The 15145-nt window shown below is 49.2% G+C and overlaps 1 protein-coding gene across 1 annotated transcript in view; it reads right to left on the reverse strand.

Annotated features, from left to right (window-relative positions):
- NOMO1 (NODAL modulator 1) overlaps nucleotides 1-15145 on the reverse strand; it is a 32865-nt gene that overhangs the window by 14946 nt on the left and 2774 nt on the right. Inside the window, exons 4-18 of the mRNA XM_077315986.1 lie at nucleotides 14667-14767; nucleotides 14436-14542; nucleotides 13572-13644; nucleotides 12885-13037; nucleotides 11345-11482; nucleotides 10003-10092; nucleotides 9736-9841; nucleotides 8262-8412; nucleotides 6494-6671; nucleotides 5768-5909; nucleotides 4524-4655; nucleotides 2447-2583; nucleotides 2137-2224; nucleotides 1000-1063; nucleotides 3-98 (exon numbers count right to left, since the gene is read on the reverse strand). Coding sequence (XP_077172101.1) covers nucleotides 3-98; nucleotides 1000-1063; nucleotides 2137-2224; nucleotides 2447-2583; nucleotides 4524-4655; nucleotides 5768-5909; nucleotides 6494-6671; nucleotides 8262-8412; nucleotides 9736-9841; nucleotides 10003-10092; nucleotides 11345-11482; nucleotides 12885-13037; nucleotides 13572-13644; nucleotides 14436-14542; nucleotides 14667-14767 — 1756 coding nt within the window. The remainder of the gene's footprint in view (nucleotides 1-2; nucleotides 99-999; nucleotides 1064-2136; nucleotides 2225-2446; nucleotides 2584-4523; nucleotides 4656-5767; nucleotides 5910-6493; nucleotides 6672-8261; nucleotides 8413-9735; nucleotides 9842-10002; nucleotides 10093-11344; nucleotides 11483-12884; nucleotides 13038-13571; nucleotides 13645-14435; nucleotides 14543-14666; nucleotides 14768-15145) is intronic.

Raw genomic sequence — 15145 nt, forward strand, 5'->3', positions numbered from 1 at the left:
ACTTGATGGTCACCATCACATCCATCAATTTGTCCGTTGTTATCATTCCCAGGACATGGTGTCGAAGGGCGGTGAGCGTCAGGATACTCGGCACGGACCTAGGAACCAAAAGAGGCACGCTTAAAGCTGGCTCTCAACAAGAAAGGGTGAAGATTCAGGGGCATTCCAGGATTTGGGACTGCAGGCTGGTCCCAGCTGGGAGCCCCTAGTACAATTTCACGCCACCCCCCAAGAGAAGGGGCAGGGAGGGAGACAAGGAGCGGAGAATTCTTAGAACATTTCCACAGCAAGTTGAAAGGAGAAGCGGTCTTCATTGTCAGGCGGCCATTTTGAAACCGTCGCTGAAAAGGAGGTTGGCATCTCCAACAACGGACGGCAGTGAAAGGGTGAAGAACAGAACTGAGTGGGAAAGACAGGGATTCTTGCAAGACGATAGTCCACAAAGAACAGGCCACTCACGAAGCCCAGCTACCCCAGCAAAGGACTCTCAACAGAGAAATTCTTTCAAGTACTAAATGCCTCTTGTGGTGCAGGGTGGTAAGGCAGCTGACATGCAGTCTGAAAGCTCTGCCCATGAGGCTGGGAGTTTGATCCCAGCAGCCGGCTCAAGGTTGACTCAGCCTTCCATCCTTCTGAGGTCGGTCAAATGAGTCCCCAGCTTGCTGCTGGGGGGTGAAGGGTAATGACTGGGGAAGGCACTGGCAAACCACCCCGTATTGAGTCTGCCATGAAAACGCTAGAGGGCGTCACCCCAAGGATCAGACATGACTCGGTGCTTGCACAGGGGATACCTTTACCTTTACCTTATGCCTGAAGAGATGAGAATAGAGTACACAGAAAGAGGCAAAGCCTGTTCTGGTCTTTCTTTAAGCCGGCATTTATAAGCCTGGCCTAAACTGGAAAAGGCCGCTGAAGAGCAGCGATTTCTGAGCAGCCGTCTTGCTCTGTGGCGGCTGGGAGTGCAAGCATTACTGTAAATGTTCTACTACTCAGGCTTACGTGTCATAGGTGTAGTATTCATGTTCAAATCTGTGACAGGAGCGGGGCGTCACTTCGTACACGCCTGGAAGAAGTTTTTAAAAAACACGCAAAAAAAAAAAAAGAATTCAGATTTCACATGTAAAAGCTGCATGGCCACACCTTTCTCTCTTGGTCTACCTTCCCCATTTGGATCCCACTCCCCCTACCCCTGCCCATTTCTGCTGGACCAAAACACTCATCGGTACACAAAGAAGGAAGGGCTCTTCAACATACTCTCATTCCATCCCTGGAAAAAGACACAGTTCTTTAAACTAAAATTATCTACCACAGACAGTTATAGAATCATACAGAATCATAGAGTTGGAAAGGACCTCCAGGGTCATTTGGTCCAATCCGTTGCACAATGCAGGAACTCACAATGACCTGCCGACCCAGAGGGGCCCAATTTCAATGTCATTTTAAAGTTTGGACGTTTTGTCCAGTACTCTGGAGACTAGGTGGCTCTAATGCAGGCTGGACTCTGATCCTAGCTCAACAGTGGAATGGCTTCGTTGGCCAGACTTGGGTAAGAAACAGGACACTGCAGTGTAGTGCATAGAGTTGGACTATGATAAAAAGATTCAAGTTCAGCTCTTGAGAGCAGCCTTTTGCAACCTTTTGACTGTGGAGGCGCCGGTGAAATATTTTCCAGGTACTAGGAAGGGATATCCACGCTTCCCTGCCACGCCCACCAGAAGGAGGAGGAGCCTCAGCTGGCAAAGATCAGGGCCCCTTCTGTGCCCACCCACCCTAGGCCCAAATCGTTAGCAAAAGGCAAAAGATTTATGCGATCTGAAGAGAAACCACCCCAGGCCTATCAGTGGCCATTTTGGAAGGGGGCATGTCAACCTGGCCAAATAAGATTAGAATTAAAAGGAAAAAAAAAATGAAACTTTCTTTCCTCTTTGCTTGGAAATAGCAGGCACGGGGTGGGAGGGTTCTCCCCTGCCGCCATTTTGAAAACCCTCATGCCACAGAGCCATTGAGCGGCCTTTGCGGTACCGTGGCTTTAGAGTTATGACACTCATTGGGGGACTCTGGGCCTGTCCTTTTACCTCAGCTCACCTCAGCCCCCTGCACATAAACATCTGCAATCAGCCACAGAAAGACGTTTACCTGGTTTCGAGAGGCAGAATCTGTTCACGCCCTTGGAAAGATTGTAGATGCCAACATTCTCGGGCCCGTTTCCATCCTGGTAGAACTCCTGAAGAATTAAAAACATCCATTTGTTTTATTGATTGCATTTGTACGCCGCCCTCCCGAGGCTCAGGGCGGTTCACGTGGAACGTAAAGGACAAGGGGTCGTCTGGGCTGTTTCCGGAGAAGATTCCAGAAAAGGTCCCTAGGCTGGGAGCCCCTCCGTACACACTGGGTGCACCAGTTGTCACTTGCAAGGACACAGCTCATCCCAGGTCCCTGCACCTACCAGGGTAATTGCGTGAGAAAGGGAACAGCGCAGCATGTATCCTGTCTGGCGGAACTCCACCCCTGAGACATCTTCTTCCAAGACATCAAGCTCCAAGGATTTGTTCCTCCAGCACCAGTCTTCGCGGACAATGCTCACTGCAAGGACAGTTTTGATATCAGGCTGGGCTTCCTTACAGAGCACTGTGCCAAGGGAAGCGGTTCAGCATGAAGAACTCCCTAAATACAGACGCGACAGTCCACTGATCAGGTGGAGACAGAAGCTCTGACCTGGATGGTTCACACTAGCTCTGCCTCATAAGTTTCGTGTCCCTGACACGTTGTACCGTATGATTCTGGTGTGTCCTTAGTTTGAAGTATATCGTCGGCCCGTTAGCTAATTATCTGAAGAAACTGAAATGCAGCTGTGTTAATGAGAAGCACTGGATTAAAATGTGTCCCTAAATGTGAGGGACTCAGCAAGAGAGCCAGTTTGGTGTAGTGGTTAGGAGTGCGGACTTCTAATCTGGCATGCCAGGTTCGATTCTGCGCTCCCCCACATGCATCCAGCTGGGTGACCTTGGGCTCACCACGGCACTGATAAAACTGTTCTGACCGGGCAGGAATATCTGGGCTCTCTCAGCCTCACCCACCCCACAGGGTGTCTATTGTGGGGAGAGGAAAGGGAAGGTGACTGTAAGCCGCTTTGAGCCTCCTTCGGGTAGGGAAAAGCGGCATATAAGAACCAACTATTATTATTATTATTATTATTATTATTATTATTATTATTATTATTATTATTATTATTATAAAAGTAGCGACGTTTTTACTGGCCATTTGAAATGAAAATCGTTTACGATGGATTTTCCATCTGGAGCTGTTTGAATTTTTCGTTTCATGCTTTGCAATTTTATGCCAATAAAGGTACTCTGAATCTGAATCTCATAAGTCAAGCAGAGATGGTTCTGATTAGCACTTGGATGGGAGAACACCAAGGAAGTCCAGGGTCCCTACGCAGAAATAACCGAAAACCTCCTCTGCAGCCTGTCCTGTCTAATTCCTCGTTCCGACCTCTTGCATGTGTCCAGCAGGCCTAAGACACCAAGACACAGTGTGCAGAACCCTGAGTAGAATTAATCTAAGAGAAGGGATCTGATTGGATGATCCAGGAGGGCCAGAAGCTGTAGGGAGGAAAGCTGCTATGAGAGAGACAGTTCTGATCAGACCGGAGCTGTTTAGTCAGGACTGAATCCAGAGGCTGAAGGAGACCTGCTCCCACAGGGTGATCTTGAGGAAAGAACATAGAGTGACTGGCTAAGGGGATTGCCCAAACCTAGCCAAGGATAGGAATTCTCTTCTGGGGACAGGTGGTTTCCTTAGACCTAAGAGGGAATCCCCCAATAAGGGATTCAGGGAAAACTAAAAAGTCGTCTCCATATAGGTATTTGAATACATATTTGTATTCGATTAGGCACATAACTGGTAAACTTATAATCTAGTCCCGAATCTTTTACTTATGTCCCTCACCAAGCGGGAATATCCTCTATTTACTGATTTGTTAAGCTTTGCAATGTATGTAACCCACCATGAGCTGTGAGGGAGTGGCGGGTGATGAATGAATAACAACAACAACAACAACAACGACAACTCTAGAGCTCTGCTCAACAAATCCTGGGGCCTTCGACAAGCAACGCAACTTTACTCCAGCAGAACGGCCACATGGAGGAAGGCTCTAGTCATTAGCAGGTAAGAAGGATCAGTACCGATCTCTGGGACGTAACAAAATACAACAAATAAATAAACGCTGCTAATTTTAGTGCACTGAACTACAAGTTTATAAAATGGTATATTTTTGGATCTTGTGGTTGTTGAGATTTCACATTGACATCCTTTAAGACAGGGGTAGTCAACCTGTGATCCTCCAGATGTCCATGGACTACAATTCCCATGAGCCCCTGCCAGCGTTCGCTGGCAGGGGCTCCTGGGAATTGTAGTCCATGGACATCTGGAGGACCACAGGTTGACTACCCCTGCTTTAAGAGACTGGCGGTAGACAGGAAGCAGACAGGGAGCCAAGTGTCCCAAGAAGGGACCCTTACTTTTATATTTCCCCGGGAGCACATTTTCGAAGATGAAATTCAGAGAGTTGGTCTTAGAGGCAAGCTGGAGGCTCCGTTTCTCTCCCTGCCGGTTCACCGACTGCAAAGCCACGACGAGTTCACCACAAGCATCTGGGGAAGACGCAAAAGGGACGGTGGTGAGTGGACGACAGGGGGGGCAAAATATTTCCCGTAAATTTGAACTTTTACAGTACAGAGATCCCAGGAGACTGATCGGATCTAACGCTGGAGCATTATTCGAGAGCTACCACATTACACAAAGCTAAGTGGCGCAGAGTGGCAAGGCAGCCGCCTGAAAGCTTTGCCCATGAGGCTGGGAGTTCGATCCCAGCAGCTGGCTCAAGGTTGACTCAGCCTTCCATCCTTCTGAGGTCGGCAAAATGAGTACCCAGCTTGCTGGGGGGAAAACGGTCATGACTGGGGAAGGCATTGGCAAACCACCCCGTATTGAGTCTGCCATGAAAACGTTAGAGGGCGTCACCCCAAGGGTCAGACATGACTCGGTGCTTGCACAGGGGATACCTTGACCTTTACCTTTAAACCCAGGTGTGTCCAGCACACACACGACCAAAAACTGCAGGCAATCCCAGATCCCAGCCCTGCAGACTAGTCTTGCATGTGAAAAGGATCGGGGGCGGGGGTCCTTAGTAGATGAGACACTGAACATGAGTCAGTGTAACCCGGTAGCTAAAAAGGCAAACGGGATTTTGGGCTGGATTAAAATAAGTATCGTGTCCAGGTCACAAAAGCGTCACGTTATCACTTTAGTCTGCTCTGGTTCGGCCTCACTTGTGTTCAGTTTTGGGCATCGCAACTGAAGAAAGATGTAGAGGAACTGGAGCGTGTCCAGAGGAGGGCTACCAAGATGGTGAGGGGCTTGGAGACCAAGTCGGATTAGAACCCAGATCTCTCTGACCTGGACTCAGCAGTAACTGCTATGCCCTGGTCCTTCAGCCTCAGGCTGTCACAGAATCCACATTGCTACTAATAGTTCCCAATTAATTTGTACATTCTTAGGTTAGAGTTAACGTTTTTAAAAATTCTGCGGCCTCATTAATCAGGGACGTGTCTTCAAACGGAACAAAAAAGGATTCAACCCGTCACGGAGGCCTAACGTCACAGCTTCATGAGCTACGCTCATAAAGCTGCACATTAGGTCTTGAGATTGCGTGCACCCAAGAACATGTACAATGGCTGGCGCGTGTTACTGAGACACAACTTACCCAAGCAAGTGATTTTCCCAGAAACGGAGGCCAGGAATTGGGAGAAGATTAAATCCAGCACCGGCCGGGCAGCAACCGTCACTGGAAACATTTTGGGCTTCAGAGAAAGACCAGCTCTGCTTTCCGCTTCAGGGACTATGACCTGCAGCGTACAGGATGAAGAAGAAGAAGAAGAAGAAGAGTTGGTTCTTCTATGCCGCTTTTCTCTACCCGAAGGAGTCTCAAAGTGGCTTACAGTCGCCTTCCCATTCCTCTCCCCACAACAGACACCCTGTGGGGTGGGTGAGGCTGAGAGAGCCCTGATATCACTGCCCGGTCAGAACAGTTTTATCAGTGCCGTGGCGAGCCCAAGGTCACCCAGCTGGCTGCATGTGAGGGAGCGCAGAATCGAACCTGGCATGCCAGATTAGAAGTCGGCACTCCTAACCACTACACCAAACTGGTTCTCTGGATAGCAGGGAAGGTGACCTTCATGAGAAAAGAAACTCCACCGCTAAGGTTCCCCGAGATCAGATGCATCTTTTCAGTTCTGCCAACATCCTCCTAGGTAGTTCAGGACCTGAAACTTCTGACCCAGAATGTTATTCCCTCAAACCAGGATTGGCCCCACTCTCCCATCCAGACTGAAGTGCTAAGCTTTCGAAGGAACTCAAAAACAGCCCCCCCAATTCCCAAAGAAGCCAGATTTGATTGCTTTGAGCAAACGGAGCACGGAGTTATTCGTACCTGAACGACATATGCACCTGATTTCGCCCTAAAGCAAAATGCCCCGTGGACGTCAGTTTCCGTGGCAACCATCGAGGCCTTGTCCTTCTCTTGGGGCCACATGGTCACCTTGTATTTATTAATCTGCTTAATGGCGTCCGGAAAGCGTGTTATCGATATCTGTCCGCAGACACTAAACCTGTTGAAAATGGACAGGAGAGCTTATGGACAGAAGATGTTTGTACAGTCCCACCTGCAGAACCACTAAGGAAACTATGCCAGTCCTATAACTGGTCTTCACAGGATGCATGGGTCAGGTCCAGATGGTGTACGCAGACTTTGGGGGACCCCAAAGGCTGAGCCTTCTGGGGCTACCCTGGTGAGGATACCAAGTTAGTCCAAAATGCAGCCTATAAAAATCCTTCGTGGAGCGCCTCACCTCATCCACCTGAATCCCCACTTCGAATTATGCAGTATGCGCAGACATGCAAAGGTTGGGGCCAAAATTAATAATAATAAATAATAATCGTTTTTTTATTTGTATCCCCATCCTTCCCTGGTCAGTTCAGGGCAGGTGACAAGAAGCCTAGAACAATCGTACAATTGAAACATTTCAACATTTGAAAAACCACCTCCTCCTAATCATTTAAAACCTTCTTAGGTTTGGTCAGAATTTGGAGGGGTTTCATTGCCAGATAGGTTCTCAGGCCTCTTGTGGTGCAGAGTGGTATGGCAGCAGACATGCAGTCTGAAGCTCTGCCCATGAGGCTGGGAGTTCGATCCCAGCAGCCGGCTCAAGGTTGACTCAGCCTTCCATCCTTCCGAGGTCGGTCAAATGAGCACCCAGCTTGCTGGGGGGGAAACGGTAATGACTGGGGAAGGCACTGGCAAACCACCCCATATTGAGTCTGCCATGAAAACGCTCGAGGGCATCACCCCAAGGGTCAGACACGACCCGGTGCTTGCACAGGGGATACCTTTACCTTTACCTTAGGTTCTCAGGCAGGAAGGCCAGTATCTTATATTGTTACTAGAGACAAAGCCCATTGCATTCAGGAATACAACGGGTGCTAGATTTGGGGGGGTGGGGAAACTATGCGGAGGGCCTCTCCCTCCCTCCAGGACCTGGAAAGGCTGCAGGCACCCGGGCAGGGAACTCACTGGCAGAGGAAACTCTCACGCAGCAGTGAGCCTCAGAGGGAAGTGGAAGGAGGGGGGGCAGGAGTAGGAGACCGAAGGCGATTGGCTGGCTGCTGGACAGACAGGCAAGCCATTGGAGGAAGAGGCGGGACAGCTGCCCTGAGTGGGTGTTAAGCGCTGAGTGGCACTTAAGCCATGAGACACGCTCCTCCTCCAAGCCCTTACCAGAAATATTAAGTGGAACAGATTCTTATGGTACAGAGGAGCGTCGGTGCTATGAAAGAGAACACAAAATGCCCTAAGCCATTTCACCGGGTCAATACAAATCCCCATCTCAGAGATCAGATTCCGAGTGTGGCCTGCTCAAGGTGTGGGGCCAGTAACAAATTGGGGGAGTCCCAGTGCTGCCGTGGTAGACCCTGGGTCCAAATTCCACAAGGGGCTGGCTTTTTCTACATGGGCCCGGAAGCCTCCCAGGATTAACCATTCTCAACTCTCAAAAACTCTTGGCTCTGCCCTGCACCTGGGTTTGTTTCTGTAGGACAGAAATGCTGGCAGGGGATCGTGGGAATGGTAGTTCATGGACACCTGGAGGGCCGCCGTTTGACTACCCCTGCCGTAGGGCTCCTCCTTCTCACAAGGCACTCACTCGGTGACGATGATGTCAGCCAGCTGGGGAGTGTTGGGGGCGATCTTCACCGTCAGAGTGTCGAAGAAGAGGTGCTCTTTCTGGGCTTGTATGGTGTAGGTGCCCGTTGTGATGTTTTCGAGGCGGAAAGAACCATCCGGCTTCGTGGCAACTTTAACCAAGAATGAAAAAGAGAGAGATGTCAGGAACACGTCCTGCTTAGAAGGTACAAAGCAGGCGTGTGGAACTGTAATATGCAGACGCTCACAGCACTTTTTATTTATTTGGAAAATATCTACGATGTCCAGGCCGCCCATCCAGGGTGGCTTATGAAATCTAAAACATACTAAAAACTGAAACATCATCCAAGTGATTAAAAAGCCAGCCTGAGGCTCTTCAGACATGCTGTTCCTACTCAAGTTGGGTTCTCTGGGTTGTCTTGACCAGCCAGCCTCTCCCGGCCTAACCTGTCACACAGGGTAGATGTAGAGGTCAAACAGAGATACGGAAAGCCACGCGTGCGGCTCTGAACTCCTCGGAGGAAGACAACAAAACAAAATCAGAGTCCAGGGGCAGCTTTAAGACCAAGAAAGATGTATTCAAGACGTGAGCTTTCAAGGGCAAGCACTCTTCCTCAGACTAAGAACTGACCATCATGACAGTGGGAATGTAAAGCAAAAATTAATTCTGTTAAATTAGTAAACTGCGTCACAACAGCCAAATGCTTTAGGATGCTTAGGGCTAATCCTGCGTTGAGCAGGGGGTTGGATTAGATGGCCTGTGTGGCCCCTTCCAACTCTATGATTCTAGGATTCTATGATCCTGCGTTGAGCAGGGGGTTGGACTAGATGGCCTGTGTGGCCCCTTCCAACTCTATGATTCTAGGATTCTATGATTCTGCGTTGAGCAGGGGGTTGGACTAGATGGCCTGTGTGGCCTCTTCCAACTCTATGATTCTAGGATTCTATGATCCTGCGTTGAGCAGGGGGTTGGACTAGATGGCCTGTGTGGCCTCTTCCAACTATATGATTCTAGGATTCTATGATTCTGCGTTGAGCAGGGGGTTGGACTAGATGGCCTGTGTGGCCCCTTCCAACTCTATGATTCTAGGATTCTATGATTCTGCGTTGAGCAGGGGGTTGGACTAGATGGCCTGTGTGGCCTCTTCCAACTCTATGATTCTAGGATTCTATGATCCTGCGTTGAGCAGGGGGTTGGACTAGATGGCCTGTGTGGCCCCTTCCAACTCTATGATTCTATGATTAAATGCAGCCATATGACAATTCTTTGCCAAAACAGCCCATCAGTCCCCTCGAATTCAGCTGTAGTTCACAAGTTGGTCGTCAAGGTGCCCCTGGACTCTGATTTTGTTGTGTTGTGCTGCTTCAGACCCACACGGCTACCCACTTGAATCTATCCTAGGAGGAAGGGAGGGATGAAAACGTGGCCCACTTCGAAGCTCCCCTTCTCCACTGGCCAATGGAAGGCCACACACCTTTTATCAGGTTATTCAGCGTCACAATGGCATCGCCGACTCCTTCACCTTCAGGGCTGTTCAGAACTCTGCCAGTCACCGAGAAGCCCATGACGTGGAAAATGGGCTGGAAGAAAAAGACAAGCCGAGTCAGAGTCTGCCGTGGTACGTTCGATCTGCTTCCTTTTCGGGAGGGGCTTCGTGTCTTCAGGGCAGCCGTTTCGCAGTTCCAACCGATCGCAACTGTGCGGAATGTGATTTTGAAAACAAAAAGCAAGAAGAACTCACCTCGATTTTCAAACTGTTGTGCTCGACAGCGAAGTCCAGCCTGGAGGGAGCGACGTCAAACGTGATTCTCTCCCCCCTGTAAAAGGGCACCTGAAAGGATTCTTTTTTCAGTACAGATTTTGAAGCACCTCTCCGAAAGAGAAAACTAGATCTTCCAGAAGAGTACAAAACAATTTCAAGCATACATATCAACACTGAGAAAGTTCAACTACTTCAATGATTTAATGAAGCCTAAATGGGAAAGCTTGCTTCCTTCCTTCCCTCCCTTCCCTTCCCTTCCTTGCCTCGCTTCAGTCCCCTTTCCTCTCCTCTTTCCTTCCTTCCTTCCTTCCTTGCTTCCTTCCTTCCTTCCTTCCCTTCCCTTCTTTTCCCTTCCCTTCCTTGCCTCGCTTCAGTCCCCTTCCTTCTCCTCTTTCCTTCCTTCCTTCCTTCCTTCCTTCCTTCCTTCCTTCCTTCCTTCCTTCCTTCCTTCCTTCCTTCCTTCCTATCTCTCTCCCCTTCCTTCCTTCCTTCCTTCCTTCCTTCCTTCCTTCCTTCCTTCCTTCCTTCCTTTCCCTTCCCTTCCTTTCCCTTCCTTGCCTCGCTTCAGTCCCCTTCCCTCTCCTCTTTCCTTCCTTCCTTCCTTCCTTCCTTCCTTCCTTCCTTCCTTCCTTCCTTCCTTCCTTCCTTCCTTCCTTCCTTCCTTCCTTCCTTCCCTTCCCTTCCCTTCCTTTCCTTTCCCTTCCTTGCCTCGCTTCAGTCCCCTTCCCTCTCCTCTTTCCTTCCTTCCTTCCTTCCTTCCTTCCTTCCCTTCCCTTCCCTTCCTTTCCTTTCCCTTCCTTGCCTCGCTTCAGTCCCCTTCCCTCTCCTCTTTCCTTCCTTCCTTCCTTCCTTCCTTCCTTCCCTTCCCTTCCCTTCCCTTCCCTTCCCTTCCCTTCCCTTCCCTTCCCTTCCCATTTATATACTGCACTCCCCGGAGGCTCAGAGAGAACATTCTTAGATTGATCAATGCCTCACGTTGTTCTCTCTCTCTCTCTCTCTTTTAAACAACCACCTGATAATCCCACATGTTACTCGTGGGGGGAGAGAGACAGTGACTTTGCATGCGTGCAGGAAGTCCCAGGTTTGAGCCCCGGCATCTCCAATTATAAAAAAATCTCAGGTAGTAGATGATACAAAAGACCTCTACCTGACCCCCCGGAGAGCCACTGCCAATCAGAGGAACGTATAAAACCCAGTCGTTTCACATTTTGTATCTATTAAAACATATTGGCCTTTTCCGAATGACCCGCCATGACATCCCACCACCACTTTGAAGAGGAAAGTCTCCAAGAGAAAAGCAAGCAATCCTCCTGCTACGTACCACAGTGTATTTCCCACTGGGCAAAGAGAGGAAGGTGAACGAGCCGTCCTCTTTGGAAATGACACTGCACAGGTAGGCGAGAGAATCCTCTCTTAGGGGGAAGCCATCCACTGGAGAGGGGTTGCATCCCAAGATATCCTGCGTAAAATAAGGCAGAGGTGCACAAGAGTCGTCCACGAGGCACACGCAAGCCCAGCCAGAACCTGAGAGGACTATAGAATTTGCTAATCCATTTCTGGCTCAGACAAGCTGGCCATCCAATGTTATTTTTTTTTAAGGAATCTGTACAGCAGTATCGGTTTGCTTCATGTGAGTTCTGCCTTCCAGCGCCTATTGTCAAAGTAGTATGCCGTTTTAACAAAATGCAAAATATCCATTAAAAATAAGCGACAAGTAGAGAGAAGAAACGCTCTAATCTGCAACCGATATCAGTGAACAAAGAGGCCGACCCCCAAAGTCTTAACGGTGGAGCAAGGATGATTTTGTCGATATCCTAAAAAGGGCAAGCGAATGAGGCCAATTTTCTAGAGTGAGTGAGTTCCAGAGGTCAGGGGCAGCTGTCGGAAAGGCCCTAATCCCAACAGAAAGATTTTAGAAGGGCTATACTGCTTTTTTATCTGCTGCTCATCTAATTTAATGTGGTTGCTTTTATTTTATTCTTTAATGAATGTTGTACGCAACTTTATTGAATATGGTTGAAGCTGCCCTAGAATCAGTTTGATAATTAACACATACACATACACACACTACACAAGCAAAATATAATGCCTACAGCAGATTCTCAATGGCAGATCTAAAAGGAAGGCAGGAGAAGAGATGAGGTTTCCCCACGATATTCTGGACCCAGTTCACTTATTTTAATCTTTTGATGGTCAAAACATATCTTGCATTAGGCCCGGACACATTCTGACAGCCATTCTGCATAGAATCATAGAATCACAGAATCATAGAGTTGGAAGGGACCATACAGGCCATCTAGTCCAACCCCCTGTTCAACGCAGGATCAGCCCAAAGCATCCTAAAGCATCCAAGAAAATTGTGTCTCCAACCTTTGCTTGAAGACTGCCAGTGAGGGGGAGCTCACCACCTCCTTAGGCAGCCTCTTCCACTGCTGAACTACTCTGTGAAAATTTTTTTCCTGATATCTAGCCTATATCGTTGTACTTGAAGTTTAAACCCATTACTGCGTGTCCTCTCCTCTGCAGCCAACAGAAACAGCATCCTGCCCTCCTCCAAGTGACAACCTTTCAAATACTTAAAGAGGGCTATCATGTCCCCTCTCAACCTCCTTTTCTCCAGGCTGGACATTCCCAAGTCCCTCAACCTATCTTCATAGGGCTTGGTCCCTTGGCCCCAGATCATACGCAGCATACGCAGAGGCATCTGCTTAGCTTTAAGCCAGCCCTCCAATTTGATTGTCTGCTAGTCTGCAAGCAAAGTCAAGTATCTAAGAACCTACATGAGAAAAAGAACAGCTGTAACCGCACCTGCTCCAATCTGTATGAGGAATAAAATATTTTTTTGAAAACATCCTACCCACCTCTTTGGGTACCGAAGAGGAGAAAAGAAGGAACATGACTCCTTTCATGGGCTCTCCATCACTTCGGACTGACCCCGAAACATTGTAACCAGCGACAATGAGAGGGCCTGATGCGTACGCATTGGAGTTGGTCACTCGCACGGTTGTGCTTGCCTGGAGCAGAGAAACAAGGTCAAGAGTGATCACACCCAACTGGGACACCCTTGCAGGTTGGGATCAGATATGTTTCACTGAAGTGGTGAATGAGCTTTTGCACCATTGAGAACCCCCTAAAATATTGTTCAGGCTTTGAGAAACCCCAGAAATGGTGCTATCGTGCAGAATATGATTGGGAAGCAGAGCTGTGGACACACCCATCTGGGGCCCCTCCCCTTCCCACCCCCTCCAGGCCCATCATTGGCCATCTTGGGATGGGGGTGGGTGGGCCAACATGACCATATATGGTCATATCACTCAATAAACATTTAACAAACTTAAAAAATATATTAGAAAATTAATTAACTCCCGCCTGTTCAGGAAACCCTTCCAGGTCCGTCAAGATCCCCCAGGGTTTCACGAAACCCTGGTTGAGAAGGCCTGGACTAGTAACCAAGCTTCACAACATGGCATCACAAAACTGCCATGCTTAGAGCTCACTAAAATGGTGACGGTGACCCCAGGCCTCCCACTCTGCCCACCAGCACTCACTTCTTTCAGTGTCCAGGTTGGGTGAGAGGCAAAGATCTCATATTCTCCAGGAAGCACCTTGAAAAAGATGAACCTGGAAAGGGAAAGACGATTCAGGCATCAACTGGCCTCTACGAAGCATTTCCACTGTATTTTTCCTGACAATCCATTAACGTGTTGCTGTTATTGTTGCCAGCCATTTAAGTTGTGTCTGACTCTTGGCGATCCCATGGCACAGCTGCCACCACGATCACGCACTGCCTCCCTCAGGTATGCAATGTTCTGGCCAATTGTGTCCAACCACCCTGTTCTTTATTGGCCTGGTTTCCTTTTTCCTCTGACCAATCCCAGCATAATTGCTTTCCCCACTGAGTTGGATCGCATGATACGGCCAAAGTAAGTGAGCCGGAGTTTTGTGATTTTGCCTACCAGTGATAGATCAGGCTTTATGCGCTGTAGTTTTTCCCTGTTTGTGACTTTTGCTGCCTTCTCCAGCACCAGAGTGCCACTGTAGCTCTGCAACCCCTACTGTATTGCCATTTTTTCTACTGCCACCGGGAAGGAAACAGTGAGAGCTTCCTGTCTCCTACCTCTCTTGGCACGATGCTGATAGAACAGCGTAACAGTGAGGCAATATAACTCACTGATGGAGACATGTCCTCCCTGGTTTGCGCCTCTCTATAACAGACCCCTCAGAGCATGGCTTGTGCCCCTGATTCTCCATTCAGCAACATCACACCGATGTCACATGACTTCCTGTGACATGCTCACAGCTCCGTGGGTTCTAGAGCCAGAAAGGCCACACTGCGCCGACGAATAAAATGCAGCTAACAGATGAAAATTGTGCTTCCGGCTTGCCACCCAGATCAACCCCCTCATACTCACTTTCCTCCTGTCTGGGTCACGGTTGCTTGAACGGCCACCTCTGAACCGGCATTCTTCAGGGAAACCAGGACACCAGCAGGGCCCATGTCCTGGCCTTTGCTGAGAACCTGCCAGAGTTAACGCAGCACTATTTCAGCTTCCAGGCGCCTGCAGGCAGGCAGAGCTCCCTCCTTCTGCCCCATCTCCACGGAAGAGTCAAGCAGCGACAAAACAAGAGAAAGGGGGGCTCACCTTCCCATTCACAGAGAAGCCCGTAAATACAAAATTGATGTCACCTCCTTTAGTGCAGATATCACTCACGCCATCCACATGGAGGTCCACGCTGGTTGGCTCTGGAAGGAGAAACAGAGAGGAGGAAATGAGAAAAAAAAGGAAGGGGGGTGCACAGTGCAGTAGCACCCCTCTGCAAACCTCTCTGCCGCTTCTGAGAGGCGGCTTCATATTGGGAAGGTCGGAACTGACTAAAGCAGGGGTAGTCAAACTGCGGCCCTCCAGACGTCCATGGACTACAACTCCCATGAGCCCCTGCCAGCATTCGCTGGCAGGGGCTCATGGGAATTGTAGTCCATGGACGTCTGGAGGGCCGCAGTTTGACTGCCCCTGAACTAAAGAGTTAGAAGGGCTCTCTGAAATGTTGCAGCCCCTTTTTCAAGCTCCGGACCACCTGAATAAAGCCTAATTCTACGGTCCCAGATTTCACGACGAGCCGC

Source organism: Paroedura picta, chromosome 17 (genome assembly GCF_049243985.1).
Source record: "Paroedura picta isolate Pp20150507F chromosome 17, Ppicta_v3.0, whole genome shotgun sequence".
Classification (NCBI taxonomy): Eukaryota; Metazoa; Chordata; class Lepidosauria; order Squamata; family Gekkonidae; genus Paroedura; species Paroedura picta.